Source organism: Muntiacus reevesi, chromosome 15, assembly GCF_963930625.1.
Source record: "Muntiacus reevesi chromosome 15, mMunRee1.1, whole genome shotgun sequence".
In the NCBI taxonomy this organism is placed as follows: Eukaryota; Metazoa; Chordata; class Mammalia; order Artiodactyla; family Cervidae; genus Muntiacus; species Muntiacus reevesi.
Genome location: NC_089263.1, coordinates 52,857,031 through 52,876,963, shown reverse-complemented (window position 1 = coordinate 52,876,963; position 19,933 = coordinate 52,857,031). Strand labels below are relative to the sequence as shown.

The following is a 19,933-nucleotide window of genomic DNA, read 5'->3' as shown; positions in this document are numbered from 1 at the left end:
AGAATTAAAAGCAGGGTCTTACAGAGATACCTGTTCACCCATGTTCAGAGCAGCATTACTCACAATAGCTAAAACATGGAAGCAACCCACATGTCCATCCACTGATGAATGGATAAGCAAAATTCAACACACACACGAGTATTATTCAGCTTTAAAAAAGGAAAGATATTCTGTAATATGCTATAACATGGATGAATCTTAAGGACATGATACTGAGTGAAATAAGCCGGTTACAAAAAGACAAATACTATGATTCCACTTAGAGTAGTCAAAATAATAAAGACAGAAAACAGAATTAGGTTTGCCAAGGGCTAGAGCAGGGGAGAATGGAAAGTTATAGGTATTGTCAGATTTACAGGATGAAAAGAGTTACGGGGATGGATGGTGGCAAGGACTGCACAACAAAGTGAATGTACTTAATACTATTGAACTGTACACTTAAAAACTTTAAGATGGGAAATTTTATGTGTATTTTAACACAAACATTTAATTATGAAATTAATACATGCTCCTTGTAACAAGTTAATTACAAAGACATTAACAAAGAGCCACTTCCCCACCTCCTTAAAGTTGTACAAATTATTTAAAACTCCTATCAAATTACAGAGATACCATTAGATTACACAGCTGAGCCAGCATTTTCTGAGAAAGGGAGAAAATTTCTTTATCAGAATGAACATAATTAAAGTACTGCTTCTGTCTAGGAAGCAATACACAAAGCAATTACTTTTCATACAGAATGAACAAGAAAAAAATTGTAAGTAAATAGTTAAGTCTCCGGAGAAGGCAATGGCAAACCACTCCAGTACTCTCGCCTGGAAAATCCCATGCACGGAGGAACCTGGTAGGCTGCAGTCCCAGGGGTCGCTAAGAGTCGGACACGACTGAGGGACTTCACTTTCACGCATTGGAGAAGGAAATGGCAACCCACTCCAGTGTTCTTGCCTGGAGAATCCCAGGGACGGGGAAGCCTGGTGGGCTGCCGTCTATGGGGTCACACAGAGTCGGACACGACTGAAGCGACTTAGCAGCAACAGCAGTTAAGTCTCAGGTAAGAGTGAAACCCAAGTGTTGGTCTGGATCGACAGGGGACAGACGGTTACTGCTTAGTGGTTAATAGATGGTCTGTGTGTTTGCTTCCTGAAGTTTATGGCCAACTGGATGGAGACATAGAGAAACAATTCTTATTAAAATAATGGTAGACGGGGGCGGGGGGGAAGTGGCAACAGATGAGGAGGAGACAGTGAGGAAGATTCCTTTATAGACCCTTTTACACGCCATCATCTGAATTTCAAAATTACCCTGTAAAGTCATACAGGAAACTCCTTATTCTGATTTTATGGAGTGAGAGGATTTCTAGGAAGTGCCTTGTCCAGGTCATCCAACCCTGTGAAGCCTTCCACCCTTGCAACCTGGGCATTCAGTTTACCTAACACCCTGCCTCACCAGGGAACAAGGATGCTCAGTCAGCTCCTTCCGATCGAAATGAAGTGGGGTTGAGCCAATGACCTGCGGATACATCAATGACAATGAATCGACACAGCAGCTAACTGACCCCCAAACAGAAATTCCTGACATATTTGTGCCCAGGAGGTGTCAAAATGTCCTCAGCAACAAATGTCAGAAAAGCGTTTGTCCAATGTATTTCCTAGTGTGAAAAATTATGTTTATCTAATAATTTTAAAGATTGTCTCCTTGTCTTTCCAGAATAGCTGGGATCAATATATATAAAAAAAAAAAATCCCAGCTGCACAGAACAGGGGCTTTTTAAACAGAGGTGGGCATAAATAAACATTTTATCTATTTTCCAACTGATTTCATGATATAGGCAATTATGAATTATTGAATTTCTGGTGCACAAGAAAACCACATAAGCTCGAAATTTTAGTTCTTCTGCAGTCTCCCATTTTCCCTTCCATCATCCTGAATTCAGCACTTCTTTTTAGGGATCCCCTAGTCGACTTGGCTGGCTTCCCAGGTGGCTCAGTGGTAAAATATCCGCCTGCCAAAGCAGGAAACCCGGGTTCCATCCCTGGGTCAGGAAGATCCCCTGGGGGAGGAAACATGCAACTAACTCCAGTACTCTTGGGAATTTCCATGGACAGAGGAGCCTGGCAGGGCCACAAATCTCACTCCGTCACCCGCTCAACTACCACAGAACTCGACTGCAATTCCACACTTCACCGGCAGATGCCGCAGCCCCAACGCTTGACAGCGTCAACTTTCACATGCAAACCAGCAGCCATTTAGCGCCTACTGTATACTTGCCACCAATTATGCTAGGCGCTTTCAGGTCAATACTGCACCGGTGGGCTCACCTGGGAAACTCTTGAGGATTCGACTAGTTTAACTGTGTAAAATGTTTTAAACAATGACTGAAACGTAGTGTGAAATTATTACCGGCCCAAGGTGAGGTGGCAGAGACCGCCCGATCCACCGCAGCTGTCTCAGCAGGGAGGTGTGAGTCTGGGCCCAGGGCTGGCTTTCCATCCAGTTGGGGCACTTGTCCTTTTTCCTGTCGCCTACCACCAAGCTGCCGCCACGTCCTCCCAAGTAGGAATCCGGAATCTGGCTTCTCTCTTGGCAAAGCGGCGGTGGTGTTGTGGTTGGAGGGAGGGGGTGTCCCAGTTGGGGAGGATCCAGGTCGGGGCGGCCACAACACCCGTTTTTCTGCGGAAACTTCTAAAAGGCTAGCAGCCTGGGAGGTGGCACGGTGGGGCGCAAGAGGTCGCGCTCCTACGGCTTAAACTCAACACCAACTTTCCTCCTCTGACTTCCGGGCCTCCGCCCCACCTGCCCACGAGGCCGACCCCAGCACCAGAGGCCGGCGGGCTTGGGCCTGTGGCCACGGAGCCGGGCGGGGCCACGGCGGCACCTGGGAGGCTCCGCGCGACCGATGGGCTGCACCTGCTTGAGGGCCGCCAGTCGTGGTGGTGGGCTCCGCTGGGCCCCCAGCGTGCGCTGTGCCCGAATCGACCTGGGTGGGCAGCGCGCCCCGCTCCCCCTCGGTCTCCTACACGCGCACCCGGGGAGCCAGAGGCCGGGACCCACGCTCTTTGGCGCTCGGGCCCGCACCGGGCGCCGGGGCCGGGTGACCGACGCACGCGCGCAGCGAGGAGCCACGTGTTGGGGCCCCGGGCCCGCCGAGGCCGCGCTCTCTGCATCTGCGCGCGGCGGCGGCCCCACGTGCGGGCGGCCGGGACGCCCCCTCCCCCTGCACACGTGCGGGCCGCCGGCGTCCCCGCACCGCCGCGCCCGCGCCCGGACTCCCGGCTCCGGCACCGCGAGGCGGCGCGCCGATCGCCCAGGGCCGCCAAGGGGCGGGGCCGCCGCCCGCATTGTTCCTCCCCGAGCGGCGGGCCCTCCCCTTCCCCCAGCCCCGGGCGGGGCGCGGGGCCGCCGAAGCCGCGGAACGTGGGCTCGCGCCCCGCCTTTGTCTCCCGGGCGCGAGCCGCCGCAGCCCCGCGCCCGCCGCTCGCTGCCAGAGCCGCTTTGTGCCTCGGCGCGGGGGACGGGGACGCGGGGCGCGGAGCCGGCGGGCGCAGCCTCAGCATGGACGTGACGGTCTCGGAGCTCATGGAGCTCTTCCTGCAGAGCCCGCTGGTGACCTGGGTGAGTGTGCCTGGCTCCCCGCCCCATTGTTGGGGCACCGGCTCCTCTCCCGCCCGCTGGCGGTCGCAGTTAGACCCGACCCAGCCGGGGCCCCGGGTAGCCCTTGGACCCAGAGGACTCATCAAGTGCCCTCCGCCCACCCCCCGCCCCAGCCAGCGTCGGGGTCAGGGTCCCGGGGTCTGGGGTTATTTCCAACTCTGGAGCCGGCGAGCCGGGTGCAGGACCCCGCCTCGCTCTCGGCCGGGCAGGGGACTGAGCGGGTACACCTGTTCCCGCCAGGGCGTTGGGCCGGCGGCCCTGGAGCGACAGGGTCCTAGTGGTCACCCTGGGCGCATGGCTTGACCGCTCGGAAAAAGGACCCACTCCCCTAAAATAGCCTCGTGTAGTTTCTGAGCCCTGGAAACCAGCGGGTGTAGGGCAGTGCGGATTAGGGGGTTTCGAGTAAGAACGTGTACAGGCTAGGGTGGGCGCTGTGATTTCCAATAGGTCTGAGACGTGAGAAATTTATTGAAAAGTCCCCTTTATTTATTTTATTTTCTTTCCACTCTGAGACGCCGCAGAAAAGTGGCGAGGAAGTTTTCTTTCTGCTGTTTCGCTTCTGTCGCCTGGCACGGGGAGGGGGAGCGAGGCCCGGGAGAAGGGTGGGTGCCCGTGGGTGACTCCCTTCTGCCCCCAGGGGCTCTGCCGGCCTGGAGAGCTTTAGACTGAGCGCGCGGGGGTGACTTTGACTGCCTTACTCTCCGCGTTCCCCTCCCCGCAGGTGAAAACTTTTGGCCCATTCGGAAGCGGCAACCAGGACAACCTGACCATGTACATGGATTTAGCGGATGGCATCTTTCTGAACCAAATCATGTTGCAAATGTGAGTTACCTTCCGGAGGGAAGGAAGGAATGATTTCTCGGAAAGTCGAATTTAAGGTTGTAGAAATGGAATGTGAAGTTGCAGTGTTCTCTGCACGTGGGCCCACTGGTGTTTCGGTGTTAATGGTGTCTTTTCCTGGTTTGTTGAGTGTGAAGAACTCCAGGACAGTGGTTTGATCCGGATGTTTGATGAAAGGAATTTGAAATTGAGTGACTGTCATCCACATGTTGCAATTGACTTCAAACTCAGGGACTTAAGTGTTGTTTGACACACACACAAAAAACAACCTTTCTTTGGGGGGCAAGGAGCTGTAACGGCGAGTGTCTGGTTACAGGAAGTGTCGGGTGGGACCAGAGCATCTGAGTGACTATAAGGTTTCACTGGAGGTCAGGAAACCTGTGTTTCTGCCTCCCTTTCATCTTGTGTTTCCAGTTGCCCCAGAGCAAGTGCAATTGGTTAAGTTCCTTCTGATAAACTGGATTTAAAAGTCCCTGTGTTGGGAGAGGCCTGGGGAGCCAGAATGCTTTGGTACTGTTTGTCTTGAGGTGTGGGTTTAAACGGAGTTTTGGTGGAGGTTACACCTGCTAGCATGTTTGTCTGACCACATCCTTTCCTGTTGCTGCATTCTGCAGCGCCTGTCTGATTGACAGCCTGCCACATGTAGGTGTTGGCTCCTGCCACTGCGTTCTGTTTTTAACTCAGAAAGTGCAGGGAACATATTGGAACTGAGCGTCTGTATGATTCACAGGCACTTGGAGCAAATGTTCTCTGTGGATCAGGCCCCGGTGCTCACCTACTCACCTGCAACTAAGCAAGTTGTCATCTTGAGCAGGAACTCATTAGCTGATGAAAATCAGCTGCCTTTGTGGCCGCTGTGGGAGGAGGAGCGGTCAGCCTTGGTATATTCCGAAAGAGGTTTAAATAGATCTACCTACAAAGATCTATTTTAAACAATTTCCTGAGAACATTGCTCCTGTGGCGTAATAAGTTACTTGATGTCATGCTGTGGCAGAGACATCTCAGTCTTAATGTTTTTTAAGACACTACCAGTGTTACCTGTCTTGAGTTTGATTAGATTCTAAAATGACGAATCTCTTGTCAGCTTGGCAGCACTTCTTGGTTCATAAGAAGGAGTTTTTCTGGGGTTGTCTCATGGCATATTCAAGTTCTGGCAACTGTTTCCCAGCTTTATTCTGTTAGACCCCCCAAAATTATTGGATTCCAATTGGTGCAACAACGAGTGAAATTTCAACCTGTCCTGTTTAATTAAAAAAAACCAGCAGTAACCCTGGCTTTTTCATTCAGGGTTTTACACCCAGGCGAGGGGAGAACAAAAGCCCTGGGACTGTTTCTCTTTCTTCCCTGACCTTTGGAATTCCTAAAGCGTTTACCACTTGCTTGTAAATCAGGAAAGCCTGTTGGACCATTCCTTTGAGAAATGCCAGCTCATCACTTGTTCACACTTGGCCCCGCAGCTAAATGCAGTTTGAAGGGCTTCTCCCTTCCCCTTGACAATTTTCAATGTTATTTTTTCCTCTGATGTGCCAAGGTAATGGTCCTGCAAGTGAGAACTGATATGTTTGCAGCTTCTCAGGCCTCAAGCAATGGTTCTGGGTCCTCTGGCCAGAGTTAGGCACCAAGAAAGAGAGCAGTGGGGAAGTTGGGTGACTTTCTAGAAGGACATGGGGAGGGAGAGGTGCCACTTGCATGCGGTTTACTGAGTGGGTGATCAAAATAACCCTGTTCCAGTGGACAAATCAGCATTGTTTTCTCTTGGAAGTAGGTAGGGGTTGATCAGATAGGGGACACAAGGGAACTTCTTTTCTTTAATATTTATTTATTTATTTGGCTGGCTGGTCCAGGTCTTGGTCCTGGCATGTGAGATCTAGTTCCCTGACCCAGGGGTCGAACCGGAGCCCCTTGCATTGGGAGTGTGTAGTCTTAGCCACTGGAACACCAGGGTGGTCCACAGGGGAACTTCTAAGGGTGGTAAAAATGGTCCATGTATTGACTAGAGTATATTTCAGTTTTCAAAACTCATCAAGCTGTAACTTAAGATACATGCATTTCACCCTGTGTAAAAAGGACCTCAGTTTAAAAAGAAAGTTTCAGCCCTGGTGTCAAAAGCCTGTGTAACCCGCTTGTTCAAACCCTAGGTCTCATGCAAGCCCTGTGCCGCTGGGCACATCATTTACCATGTCAGTTTCCTCATCTGTAGAATGGGAAGGAAAGTACCTCCCTTAAGAGATGGTTGTGAGGATGAAATGAGTGATGTGTTGGCAATTAACACAGTGCCTGCCACCTAGTAAGTGTTGGTGTCAGTTATGTAGTTCTGTATCTCCCTTCTTAATCCAGAAAGGAGTTGCGTCACTGCTTAAAAGTTCTTTTCTTTTTTTTTCAGTCTACTTTCCCCCTATGTTCTTAGTCTGTTAATAATTCTTAAGTCTTAGCCCTCTCCTAATGAGACGGAGGGCAAAACTGGACTCTGGGACCCACATCCTAGCCCCACATCTAACACTGTGCTTAAGCCAAGCCTGTTTTCACTTCTGCCGAGTGTCAGGCTAACTAGTGGGTAAGCGATAAGGCATTTCTGCCTTATCTCCCATGCTGGTAGCCCCTACTGTGTGCAGTTCGCCTATTTAGATAAACTCTCTCCAGGTTGGTAGGAGCTGAGAAAATTGCAGAGAGCAATGTGCTAATGTGTTGCCAGAGCTCAGACAAGAGGCGTGTTACCTAACACTGAGAGCCATATGGGGGCTGGCTGGGGGTCACGTGACTGCACCTGGGCATTGTATCCAGCAACTGAAGAAGGCTGGAGTGGTAATCTCTCGGCCAGGCCTCTGGGTGACATCAGTGCCTGAAAGCAGGAAAGCCCTGTGGGCTCAGCTTTCAGGGGAGGCCCAGGTCCAGGAGAAGTCCTGAATGAAAGTGAGGCATTGAGTGGCGTGGATGGAGCAGCTTGGGAAAACTTGCTGAATAGCTCCTCTGTGGATGCACTTTCCCTGGGTACCTACTGGTCCCCAAGGGGAAAACAAGGTGTCTGATTCACTTTGGACATGCTTTTCACAGTCTCATAGGAAAATTAAGAGCTCTGACACCAGGGACTTTCCCAGTGGTCCAGTGGTTGAGACGTTGCCTTCCAAGGCAGAGGGTGCAGGTTCGATTCTTGGTTAGGGAGCTGAGATCCCACATGTCTTACAACCAAAAAGCTAAAACATAAAACAGACGCAGTATTGTAATAAATTCAATAAAGACTTTAAACAGTGAAAGTTGCTCAGTCCTGTCTGACGCTTTACGACCCCATGGACTATACAGTCCATGGAATTCTCCAGGCCAGAATACTGGAGTGGGAAGCCTTTCCCTTCTGCAGGGGATCTTCCCAACCCAGGGATTGAACCCACGTCTCCCACATTGCAGGTAGATTCTTTATCAACTGAGTCACAAGGGAAACCCAAGAATACTGGAGTGGGTAGACTATCCCTTCTCCAGTAGATCTTGCTGATCCAGGAATCGAACTGGGGTCTCCTGCACTGCAGGCGGATTCTTTACCAGCTGAGCTATCAGGGAAGCCCAAAAGAAAATACTAAAAAAAAAAAAAAGAAAAGAAAAGGGCTCTGACTCTAGCATCAGGCAGACAAATTCAAATCTTCCCTCTGCTATACTAGTTCTGTTACGTTGGGCAAATTACTTAAACTCTCTAAGCCTCAATTTCCTGATCTGTAATAAACGGGATGGTATTTATAGATTTGGGGAGGATTAAATACGAGTATGCATGCATAGGAAATGCCCAATGAATGTCAGTCATGTCGGTCATCATTATTGTTAGTGAGGCCTGAAGCTGGCTTTGTGTGTGTAGTCACACGTGTGTGCTGGTGTGCATCTGTCCATGTGAGAGTGGACACCTGAGTTCATGCAGTGGCTGTTGAGTGCAGTTGGAAACTGGAACTGAAAGCTTGTACCTGGGCAAGGCCTACGTTAAATCCAATACTATTTGCTTTGTTCAGACTCCTTTCTAACCCCTTGTGCTAGCTGCAAAATTACGGATAATATATTCATTATTCAGAAGTTGGAAGTATCCTCAGGCCAATGGAAGAGCTCCTTAAGCTTCTAAAAAGCATTTGGAGTATTGTATATTAATGCGTGTATATGGAATCTAGAAAAATGGTTCTGATGACCCTATATGTGGGGCAGCAATAGAGACACAGACATAGATAACGGACTTGTGGACACAGTGGGAGCCGGGTGGGGCATGGAGGAGAGATTGTGATGAATTGAGAGAGCAGCGTTGAAACATACACGTTCCCTTATGTAAGGGAAGGAAACGTTGGGACCAGTTGAGCATTGACACATATACATCGCCACATGTAAACTAGATAGCCGGTGGGAATTTGCCGTAGGACGCAGGGAGCTCAGCCCTGTGCTCTGGGACAACCTTGAGGGGTGGGATGGGGTGGGAGGGAGGTTTAAGAATGAGGCGACATATGTATACCTACGGCTGATTCACATTGCTGCATAGCAGAAACCAACACAACATTGTAATGCAGTTATCCTCCAAGTAAAAAAAAGTAAATCTTTTAAAAGTGATTTACTCAGGAGTAAAGAAAAATAAAAAACATTTGAAGGGTAAGTTTTTTCCTTAGTGTGCTGGAAGAGGAGTTATGTTCCCATTTTGCAGATGTTAAAGCTGAGGCTAAAGAGGCAGATACTTGTTAGTTGAATGAGTTTGTGTTGGTGCTAAAGCATTGCAGCAGAATAGATGTTCACTCATGAACTTAAGTGATATTCTTTCATGGCTGCAGCATGTGACACTCTTCATGGAGCCTTGAGTCTGTAAAAATTAAGTGAAAAAATTCATGTTCATTGTAGGAAGGTAGGAACATAGAGATGCTTGTGTATGCTCAGTCACATCTGACTCTTTGCAACCTCATGGGCTGTAGCCCACCAGCCTCCTCTGTCTGTTGGGCTACTGGAGTGGATTGCCATTTCCTCCTCCAGGAAGAACATATAGATGAACAAAACAAAAATTGCCTATAATTTTACCATGTCAAGTTAGTGGTAGTAATATTCTGGTGTCTCCCAGATGTCGTCTGTGGTTTATACATACATCTTCCTAATGTATTTTTATACAAAGTTGGGCTCAACCTTTTTTTAAATCTATGATAGATTATCAATATGTCTATCATCTGTATCAAACATAATTTCTTCTTTACTTTTAAAATTTTTTGGCCATACCACATGGCATGTGGGATCTTAGTTCCCCGACCAGGGATTGAACCTGTGCACCCTGCAGTGGAAGCCTGGAGTCCTAACCACTGGACTGCCAGGGAAGTCCCCAAACATGGTTTCTTGATTCGAGTTTTTTTTTTTTTCCTGGATTCAATTTTAAATTTAGGAGTCGTTGGAATATGATGAAAAGTTCGGGGCTGACCTTTTCTCAAAGGAGGGAGGCAAGGTTGCTATAAGTCTAAATTATAGTTCTCTTTGAAATTTTAGGGAGAGTGATTTTTTTTTTTAACAAGAAGAAAGCCCTCAGGGCCCTGCACTTTTGACTTATTTGTCTCCAAGTTCTGACAAGCTACTAGACACTTTCTTGCACCCTTGTCTCTCTCCTGTCCTGTGTGTGTCCCACACATCGTGATGTGGGGCTGTCAGGCTTTTGTGTTCTAGGACTGTCATATAAAGATCCTTGTTGTTGGTGATGGCTTTCAGGGAGACAGTCTTACAGTAGTTCTGTGATCTTCCTGGGATCAAGAACCACATTGGCCAATACAGCCCTGGCCTTCCTAGAACGGTATTAGGGCTACAAGGGTCCTGTGGTCACCTGGCAGATGAGCCCAGTGGGGCCTAGAGAACTTTGGCCCATCCTGGGCCCCATTTCCAGACCAGAATCAGTGGCTACTGACCGATTTCTTGCTCCGGGACGGGAGGGGGTTATGCAATGCTGGACCAAGAGGGAATAGGCCATCCTTAACCGGAGTTGCCTGCTGTTCGATTTATTTCCTAATCTCTCTTTACCTTGAGAGCCGTAGTTAAAGGAAGGAGTGCTAATATAATGATCATGATAATTAGTCTAATTATTCATATACTAAACGTGAGCTCTTTTGGAATGTTGTTTCCATTAGCTGTTGCTTCCCAGAACTGGAGGTTAACAGGAGCGGGGATGGTCAGAGGCTCCCCCGGTCACCTGCTTGCCTCCCAGCCCCAAACCCTGGGTGTGTGTTTTGCCTTTGCTTGTGCAATGAACATCCATGTGTTTGTTAAGGTCCTCCGGCTCCTGGTACTCTTCAGGTGGTCCCGTCTGACTGAATGAAAACTGGGACCTGCATCTTCTCTAAGTTCTATTTTTTTAAAAAAAATATGTATTTATTAATGGTGCTGGGTCTTAGTCGTGATGCGTAGGCTTCTCATTGCAGTAGCTTCTCTGCTTCGGCTCCTGGGCCCTAGGGCACAGGCCCAGTAGTTGGGGCACATGGGTTTAATTGCCCTGCGGCAATGGAATCTTCCCTAGGGATCGAACCCGTGTCTCCTGCACTGGCAGGCGGATTCTTTACCACTGAGCCACCTGGGAAGCCCTGAGTTCTCCTGTTGTAAGAAGCACAGTCATCACTTTATGAAATTGCCTCTCATCTCTTCAGGTCTCTATAGTAAAAGGAGAATTGCACCCTTAAGATAAATTATTTTGTCATGCTACGTATACTTCTGTAGCTAAATTGCCTTTGTGGTTTAAATTCTGAATGCCTTCTCTATAGCTAAATTAATTTCCATGCAACTGTTAACCTTTATTTTCTCAGTAATGAATGGCTCCAGAAGAGACATGTAAATGACTTGGCAGGACTCTGTACTAGGTAGGGACAGTAAGAAACGTTATCCCAGGAAAAATGTTAGGGCAGTTGAAAAGAGGTCCTCTGGTTGCCCCAGTTGTGTTCATATATGACTGTTTTAGGGGAGGCAGGATGATTGAATAAAATCCATGGCTGATTATGGCAGTGTGATTCATAAAGGGGTTTGTACACATGCAATACAGTGTCGGGACTCATAGTGTTTATATCAAATATTTACTTAATGGTTGAATTTTAAACAGCTTGTGTTATTAAGAAATTGTGCCTGCAGTGATATTTGAAATAATTTCAGTTTGTAGATTTTTTTTTTCCTATTGGTTAATCTTCTTGTATAAATTATTGGCTTTGAAAGAGCCGAATGGCATTGAGATTGATTTGCTTTACTCCCCAAATTCCCCTTCCTGTGCTCCCACGATCATCAGTGAGGGGCCTGGGTACCAAGGAAGGGGGAAGAGATCTGTCTCTCTTCCGTCACACCAGCCCCCAGGAGGCTCAGCACCCTCATCACAGGACTCGGATGACAGATGAAACCATGAAGACAGCCCTCATTTGAATGAGACATCCTTCATGGTGTCTTGGGACAGTCGAATGGGTGGGAGGACTTTGTTAGGAAAAGAAAGCAGTGTGTGGTACGTGGGGGGGAAGGGGGAGTGAAAATCCATTCTTGTCGAGTCTGTTCTCCAAATAAAAAACATCTTTAACACTGGGAATTTTTGAGAAATGTCCTGTATGTAGATGAGTGATATTATAAATCACTTGATTCAGATTTTTAGTTTCATCACAACCAGACCTGCCTTTTGCCTGAGTTTGGAAAAGAAATGACACTTTGGGGACTCCCCACATCAATTATCTGTGTCTCTTAGCATTTGTTGTAGGGTGTGGCATACTAGACATAGTGTCAGGCTCACGGTGGCGGTTTTTTGAGCCAGAAGTGTCTGCCTGGAATGTAAATCACAGGCAGGAACACTCTGACACACGCAGGAGACCCATGTGAAATGGAACGTTGATGATTTTGCTCATTTTTATGAAGTCAGAAAATGTACCATTTTTCCCCCTTTCTTGATGTTTCACACAGTTTGCTTGATTTGGCTTTTAGCTTTTAATCCTTTTTTATCTTTTGTGTAGTAAGTTGGCTCTCTAAATTTTTTAACAATATTTATTTATGTCTGCTTACACTGGGTCTCTGTTGCTGCCTGCGGCCTTTCTCTAGTTGCAGTGAGCAGGGGGTGCCCTCCAGTGGGGTGCACAGGCTTCTCACATGCTGCCTTCTCTTGCTGCAGACACGGGGCTCTAGGCGCACGGGCTTCAGGAGTCGGGGCACACGTGCTTTAGCTGTCCCACGGCATGTGGGATCTTCCCGGAACAGGGATCGAACCCGTGTCCCCTGCACTGACAGGCGGACTCGTATCCACTGTACCACCAGGGAAGTCCTGTTCTCTTTAATCTTGAAATATATTTTGGGGTCGGTTATTGGTGGCTCAGTGGTTAAAAAAAAAAAGAAAGAAAGAAATCCACCTGCCAGTGCTAGGAGATAGGAGTTCAATCCCTGTGTTGGGAAGATCCCCTAGAAAAGGAAATGGCAACCTGCTCCAGTATTCTTGCCTGGGAAATCCCATGATCAGAGGAGCCTGGCAGGCTATACAGCCCACGGGGGTCTCAAAAGAGCCGGACACGACTTACAGACTGAGCAACAAAAACTGACTTTTATACAGTGTCATTTTGGGTCTGCATTGACACCTGGTTGCTTATGGCTGCTGCCAGCAGTGGGGGCAAAAATAATATTGATTAAGGGCAGGCGGTGGTGGGTTTGGTGCTTGGGGAGGGGGCACAGAAAGTGGTGTATCTCCCCTGAGAGTTCCACGGCTGGGCAGTAGCAGACTTAGGATTTGACCTGAGCCACGCTCATCGCAGCTGCATAGTGACCTAGGCTTGGAGAGGACTCAGCACTCGGGGATAGGATGGGGTGTGGCAGGGGCTGGGAGGTGCAATTTCCATTCTCATCATTTTTTACCCCCCCACCCCACTAGAGATCCCAGGCCAACAAATCAACGCATCAACAAGCACGTCAACAACGATGTGAACCTTCGCATTCAGAACCTGACCATCTTGGTGAGAAGCATCAAGACCTACTACCAGGTAAGGTGGTCCTCCCCGCTCTCACCCCCCCGAGTCCTGCTGTGCGTCCAGCAATACCTTCATTTGAACGAACGGTTTCCCCACAGGAAGCCGAGAGGAAGTGGTGGCCAGGCAGCTGCCTGCTGACACTTGGCGTGTTTGCACATGCATCTTTTCTCTGGCATTGTGAGAAGGGTCAGAGGTGGGATCGCTTTGCTCTGCCCAGGGAACGTGCTTTGAGTCGTGGTCACCGCACCGCGCCTGGTGCTGGGGGGGCCCGGAGACGAGCCGTGGTCCGCAGCTGCAGCCCCAGCTCACAGTCGCGGGGGGCCTGGCTGGGGAGAGCTCTGGGAGGGGCACCCTGCACGGTTATCACCCATAGCTCGGCGAGTCTGTATGGGAGTGATTCAAGGGGTTGAGGGCGAGAAGGACCACAGAAGGGTTGTGTTCGGGCCAAATATGAAATCAACCAGCCCCCAGCTGGCAGACAGAACTACTGGGGTTCAGGGTTGGGGTGTCTGCCTGTGAAATGCTCCCCATATCTCAGCTCGCCAGTGGGTGGGTCAGGCAAGAGGGCCCGAAGGGGAAGGGCTATCTGTGAAACCCCCATCCTAGCTTTGGGCCAGTTGGGCGAGGATCTTTGATGTTCATGATCTTTACGTGGAGGCATTGACGGGAAGTAGATTTAAAGTGTGCACTTTGGAGCCCGGGCCTGTCAAACTTAGCTGTGAAACTTTTTAGCCCCATGTGAATTTTCTCGAGCCCCCAGGGGAAGCCCTGGCAACTCTGAGTGACTTGGGGGCTCAAATGCCCTCTGCTCAGCCCCCTCCTCGCCCTCCGGGGCGTCTCTGGAGGGTTCTTAGGACCTCAGGGGCACAGTTTGAGAGCCACTGCTCAAGAGCCCGTCCCTTCCAGATTCATGCTGGGGTTTCACGGAGCCCTCTGCCTCCTGGGCTGTAACTTCGTCTCGGTTCTGGGGCTTGGGAGCATCTTCAGAGCAATGAGATCCCTGTCGCCTTGAGGAAGCCCTCCAGCCAGCTGTGGCTTCCCTCTCTGCCCTCGTGTAGCCGTGCGGGTCCTGAGGTCACCGGGGTCGCGGGACAGGCGGCCGGATGGAGTTTGTGCCGAGGCGTCGGGCCGTGTGCTTGTCCGCTTCCTGCAGAGGGCTGCGGGTGCTGCTGAGTTTGAGAAAAGATGGGTGAAGGACGGAGTGGACATGTCATGGGTTTTCTGAGATGATAATTTCCATCTTCCTCCCTCTGGGGTGGGGGTGCTGGATGCCTTTGGTTTATGGTCAGTTCAGCCAGCCCCCCCGGTGCTCCTTCCAGGGCCCGTTGGTAGCCCAGCACCGTGGGCACTCTGAGCAGCCTCTGGGTGGCTGAGCAGGTCCATGCTTTTAGCAACAGATGCTGGTTGTGCTGAGGAAGGGCTGGGGGGCGCCCTGCACGAGCTGGATCAGGGGGCTGGCGAGGGTTTGTTTCCTTGCTAGGAGAGCCACGCCCAGGGCCAGGAATACTGTCAGCCGGTGGGTCTCAACTAGCGCTTCCCACGTGACAGCCACATTCTGCAGAACCTGGTGCTGCCCGTGGACTTGGGCCTGGCCGTGGAGCAGGCTGTCTGGTGGCCGTACTGGCTGTCGGGCAGTAGAGGTGAGAGATGTGGATTCGATCCCTGGGTCAGGAAGATCCCCTGGAGAAGGGCGTGGCAGCCCACTCCAGTATTCTTGCCTGGAGAATCCCATGGACGGAGGAGCCTGGCGGGCTACAGTCCATGGGGTCGCACAGAGTCAGACATGACTGAAGCGATTTAGCACTCACGCAGAGCTTTCCACGCTGTGTGCAAGTGCCAGGGGAAGGGGATGGTCGTCACAGTTGGAGACGAGATCCCCAGTTCTGGACAGGTGTGTCTCCCGCCCCAGGTGTGGCTGGGAGGTGGTAACCCTGCCTGATGGCCGTGGTGAAGGGTTGGGATGGAGGTGAGATTTCTGGGTCTGTGTGTGGCTTGCGGCACTGCTTGGCCTGGCGGGTGCTGCCCTCCGGGCTTGCCGGCCCAGGAGTGCACGTGCTGGTGTTGCCCATCAGCTCTGACAGTCCACTCTGGGTCGTCCAAAGGGCTTGAGACCCTCTACAGTACTTGGAGGCAGCTTGCTCTTCTTGGGGTCACTGAGCCGAGTTCTACAAGATGCGCAGCCGTCTCTGGAAGGAGACAATCACTAGTCCGTTCTCAGGGAGGCCTTACAGGTAGAAAAGAAGACCCCTGCATCCTTGTTCTTTTTCTGAGCTCCTAGCCCTTTGAAGGCAGGGCTGGTGTGCGTGGACAGCCTCAACCCTAGCCTGGAGCAGTGTTTGCTGAAAGCGCTCTCTGGAGGCTGTGAGCCGTCCCTGCCCCTCGGTCAGCCCCGCACACTTGGAGGAAGCTGGCAGGACATTGCCCTTTGGCACTGGCACAGCTTAGGTGTGGGCAGCGTTCTGTTGTTTTTTCCTTCCAACTTATTGTAAAATAAAGCTTAGTTCTGGTTATGTAAATAATATGTGCTCTTTATAAACAACCCCTTAGAAAACAAGTCGCAAGAAGAAAAGAACCGCTCAGAGCCCCAGCACCCAGAGACAATCACTATTAACATTTTTAGTGCTTCCTTCCAGTTTTTGCATGAATAGTTTTTGTGTTTTATTCCGTGGTAGTCATGCCTTATATACAATTGCATATCCTCCCTTTTTTCCCTCCCACCTGACAATTGTAGCATAAACATAATCGGTTATTATTGTCAAGTGACACTCAAGAAAAGTTTTCCAAAAGAAGTACTGCCCAGCGTCCCCTTTTGAGAGAGGTCCTGCAGATTGTGAGGTCTTGAGGTGATGTGAGACCAATGAGGTTCTTACTCTGGCCAGGGTGGCTGGGGAGGGTGGGAGGTCACCCTTCCGGGACGGGGACTTCCTCTTGCCGTGGCGTTTCAGTAGACACAGCGGGGTCACCAAATCCAGCCCCGGGTCTTGTTTGCCCAGCAGTGGTTTGCTTTCACTCCCCAGGCCGTTCCTTTTTTTCTGAGGCACATGGGGCCGAGAGAGTCAGGAGGGACGGGGCCTCTCATGAATAGCATGGGCTTCTTTCACAAGGAAGCTCAAGTTTTGTTCCTGAAAACCTGCGGAGACAAAAAAAGATCTTTGACCTTCTTCTGGGGCAGAGGACAGACAGTGGGTGAGAACCAGCGTGGCCTGGGTCAGTCTGACCACTGGTGTCTCGGGCCTCCCTCTGACCTGCTGCTCTGAGTCTTCTGGGATTGGCATCTAAAATCTGCCTTTTCAGAGCTTCCCCAGCTGTTTTAAGTCCTAACGTCCTTCCACCAGGAAGGGCCGTCAGTGGGCTAGAGAGGTGGTCCCCTCAGTGTGGTCCCCAGACCAGCAGCACCGGTGTCACCTGGGGACTCGTTAGAGGTGCGGGTCAGGCCCCTTCCCCAGACCTTCTGCGGAGGTCTGGCCGTCTGCAGCTTAACAAGCCCTCCAGGTGATTCTGATGCACGCTCGTGGGAACCTAGTGGTTTAGAGCGTTTCTGGTGATGTCGGGGAGAGGCCCGGTCGGCCAGGCCTCCGGGGGCAGAGAGAGCTCAGTGAGAACTCGGGTGACTCCTGTGCATCACATAAAGCGGAGGCACATCTGATCTGCCGCAGGACAGGTGTTAGAGAGGCTGCAGTGATGAGAAGGCGACCTGGGGGAGCGCGTTGCATTGAGGGGTTGCTGGGAAGCCAGAGTTGGACATGTCCTTGGGCAGAGCACCCGATTCAGTCTCTGAATTTTAAAGGAGAGGCGGATCAGGGTGAGCATCCACTATCGATTCATCTGTGAAGAGACCTGGAAGGAATGCGGGCCTCGATCAGAAGCGTATGCTGCCTCGAGCCCCTGGGCTGGTCAGCACTGAGCCCAGCATCACGTGTTTTATTGTTTAGTTGCTAAGTCATGTCTGACTCTTTGCCACCGCATGGACTGTCGCCCACCAGACTTCTCTGTCCGTGGGATTTCCCAGGAAAGAATACTGGAGTGGGTTGCCCTTCCCTTCTCCAGAGCATCACATGAGGCTTGTTTGACTCATTCAACAGCTAAACTCTTTTTCATCGGAGTCCTTTTAAGTTAAAATTTGGATATATAGAATGGTTCATTTGTCACATCCAGAGCCTTGAGTGTGGGTGTTGAGTGCACATTCATTTGATTGCAGAACCCGTGGGAAAACCTGGCCAGTAGTAGATGCAGAAATCCCCGGTGCGGCAGCTGGCTGATGCGTGTTTATCCTCTGGGGGTTGTGTGTGGTGTCCACGGTCCTCCCGTGCCCTGAGGACACCTGTGAGCCAGCTTCTTCTCGCGACACCTGGGGCCTAATTGTCATGTGAAATTTCTGAGTTTTCTGCAAGTGGGAAGTACTTCACACAGTGGCCCGGATGAGTTCAGCGTGTATTGGTGGAGATGTACGTTTTCACTGTTGTGTCGCATGTGGATGTCCATCCTGAAATGGGCACCCACCCGCAGGGCTGACTCTGAAATGGGGAATTGGCCGAGCTGCTCCTGGCGCCTCCCCTCGCTGTCCGAGCCCTGGGACGTGCGGCTTTCCTGCTGTGGGCCTCCTGAGTGTTCATCTGTCCGGAAGAGGGTGGGCCCTTGTGGTTCTGAAATTCCATAGTTGCCTGGCGGCTGGAGACCACCAAGATTTTAGTTTCAGATCACCTCGAGGAAGTTCTGTATTGCGAGTTCTTGAAACTTGGCTCTTCTGACTTCTGGTCTGTCACGTGGTTGAAGGCCAGAACAGACCTACAATATTGGTCTTTGTTGCAGAAGCAACAGTCCCGGGTTGTGATATCTTCTGTAATCTCTTTTTTCCTTCATTGCTTTGAAAAGATTAAAAATGAAACAGTACAAATGGTTTTAAGGAACACCTGTGTATCTGCCCAAAATAAATATGAACATATGTGAATATTTTTCATATTTGCTTCAGACCTTTCTTCTAAGAGTTTTTTTCTGACTGAAGTCCCCGGTGTTTCTCTTGCTTCGTCCAGTTATCCTTACCTGCCTCCCTGTAGGTAACTCCTGTGGCTAATTTCTCTGTGTGTGTACATATGGTTTGGTGTCACATCTTCACATTAAACCTCCATATTACTGCCTATACCTCTTGCCCACTCCACCTTGCTTTGGGGATCTGTCAGTTTTCCGTGGTGTTTGTATTAGATAAGCATGGGCTGACTGCTAGAATTATCTTTAGAAATGTGCACAGTTAAAAGAAATGAAAGACTTTTGTCAAAAGTAAAAATAGAAGGAAATGTATATTTGACTCTGTTGGTGGGAACAAAGTGAATTCTAATTCATGTGGTCTGGAGGCTTTTTAGATAAAGTGAAGTCTCTTTAGATAGATGTGATGTGCTTTGGTGGATAGAGACAGTGTTCAAGGGAACTTAACTCTGCTCAGGCCCTGTCTACAGGTACCAGGGGGGTTTGCTTTATGAATAATAGTGTATTGAATTTGTAAGGGAGAAGTTGCTTTCTCCACTCTATTTTATTATTGGAGTATTTGTTGTTGTTCAGTCACTCACTTGTGTCTGGCTATTTGTGACCCCATGGACTGCAGCAAAACAGGCTTCTCTGTCCTTTACTATTTCCCAGAGTTTGCTCAGACTCATGTTCATGAGTTGATGATGCCATCCAACCATCTCATCCTCTGTCGGCCCCTTTTCCTGCCTTCAGTCTTTCCCAGCATCAGGGTCTTTTCCAATGAGTCAGCTCTTTGCATCAGGTGGCCAAAGTATTGGAGCTTCAGCTTCAGCATCAGTCCTTCCAATGAGTATTCAGGACTGATTCCTTTAGGATGGACTGATTGTATCTCCTTGTAGTCCAGGGGACTCACAAGAGTCTTCTCCAACACCACAGATTGGAAAGCATCAATTCCTCGGCACTCAGCCTTCTTTATGGTTCAACTCTCATATCCGTACACGACTACTGGAAAAACCTTAGCTTTGACTATATGGACCTTTGTTGGCAAAGTAATATCTATGCTTTTTAATAAGCTGTCTAGGTTGGTCATAGCTTTTCTTCCAAGGAGCAAGCGTCTTTTAATTTTATGACTGCAGTCACCATCTGCAGTGATTTTGGAGCCCAAGAAAATAGTCTGTCACTGTTTCCGTTGTTTCCCCATCTATTTGCCGTGATGGGACTGGATGCCATGATTTTAGTTTTTTGAATGTTGAGTTTTAAGCCAGCTTTTTCAATCTCAATGCTTTCGAATGTTGTGTTAGTTTCTCCTGTACAAAAATGAATCAGCTGTAAGTATACATATATCCCCTTCCTCTTGAGTCTCCCTCCCACCCACTTCCTTCTCACCACTCATCACAGAGGTCATCACAGAGCACTAAACTGAGTCCTCTGCCACACAGCAGTTTCCCACTAGCTGTCTGTTTTACACATTGTCCAACTCTGCGTCCCCATGAACAGGCTCCTCTGTCCCTGGGATTTCCCAGGCAAAAATACTGGAG

General features: G+C 49.8%; 1 protein-coding gene and 1 long non-coding RNA gene across 5 annotated transcripts in view; one reads left to right on the top strand and one right to left on the bottom strand.

The window, feature by feature from the left end:
- Positions 1 to 460: 460 nt before the first annotated feature.
- LOC136147334 (uncharacterized) lies at positions 461 to 2,895 on the bottom strand. Its single transcript, XR_010659168.1, has 2 exons — positions 2,401 to 2,895; positions 461 to 1,157 (listed from the first exon to the last, which is right to left on the bottom strand). It is a non-coding gene; the product is annotated as an uncharacterized lncRNA (long non-coding RNA).
- A 483-nt stretch (positions 2,896 to 3,378) lies between these two features.
- The window catches only part of CCDC88C (coiled-coil domain containing 88C), a 142,836-nt gene continuing 126,281 nt past the window's right edge, over positions 3,379 to 19,933 (top strand). For all 4 annotated transcript variants that reach the window (XR_010659097.1, XR_010659098.1, XM_065906109.1 and 1 more), the window contains exons 1-3: positions 3,379 to 3,612; positions 4,373 to 4,473; positions 13,340 to 13,448. Coding sequence is in view for 2 of the 4 variants with exons in the window: in XM_065906109.1 (XP_065762181.1) it covers positions 3,553 to 3,612; positions 4,373 to 4,473; positions 13,340 to 13,448 (270 nt within the window). In the remaining 2 variants the exon portion in view is untranslated. The remainder of the gene's footprint in view (positions 3,613 to 4,372; positions 4,474 to 13,339; positions 13,449 to 19,933) is intronic.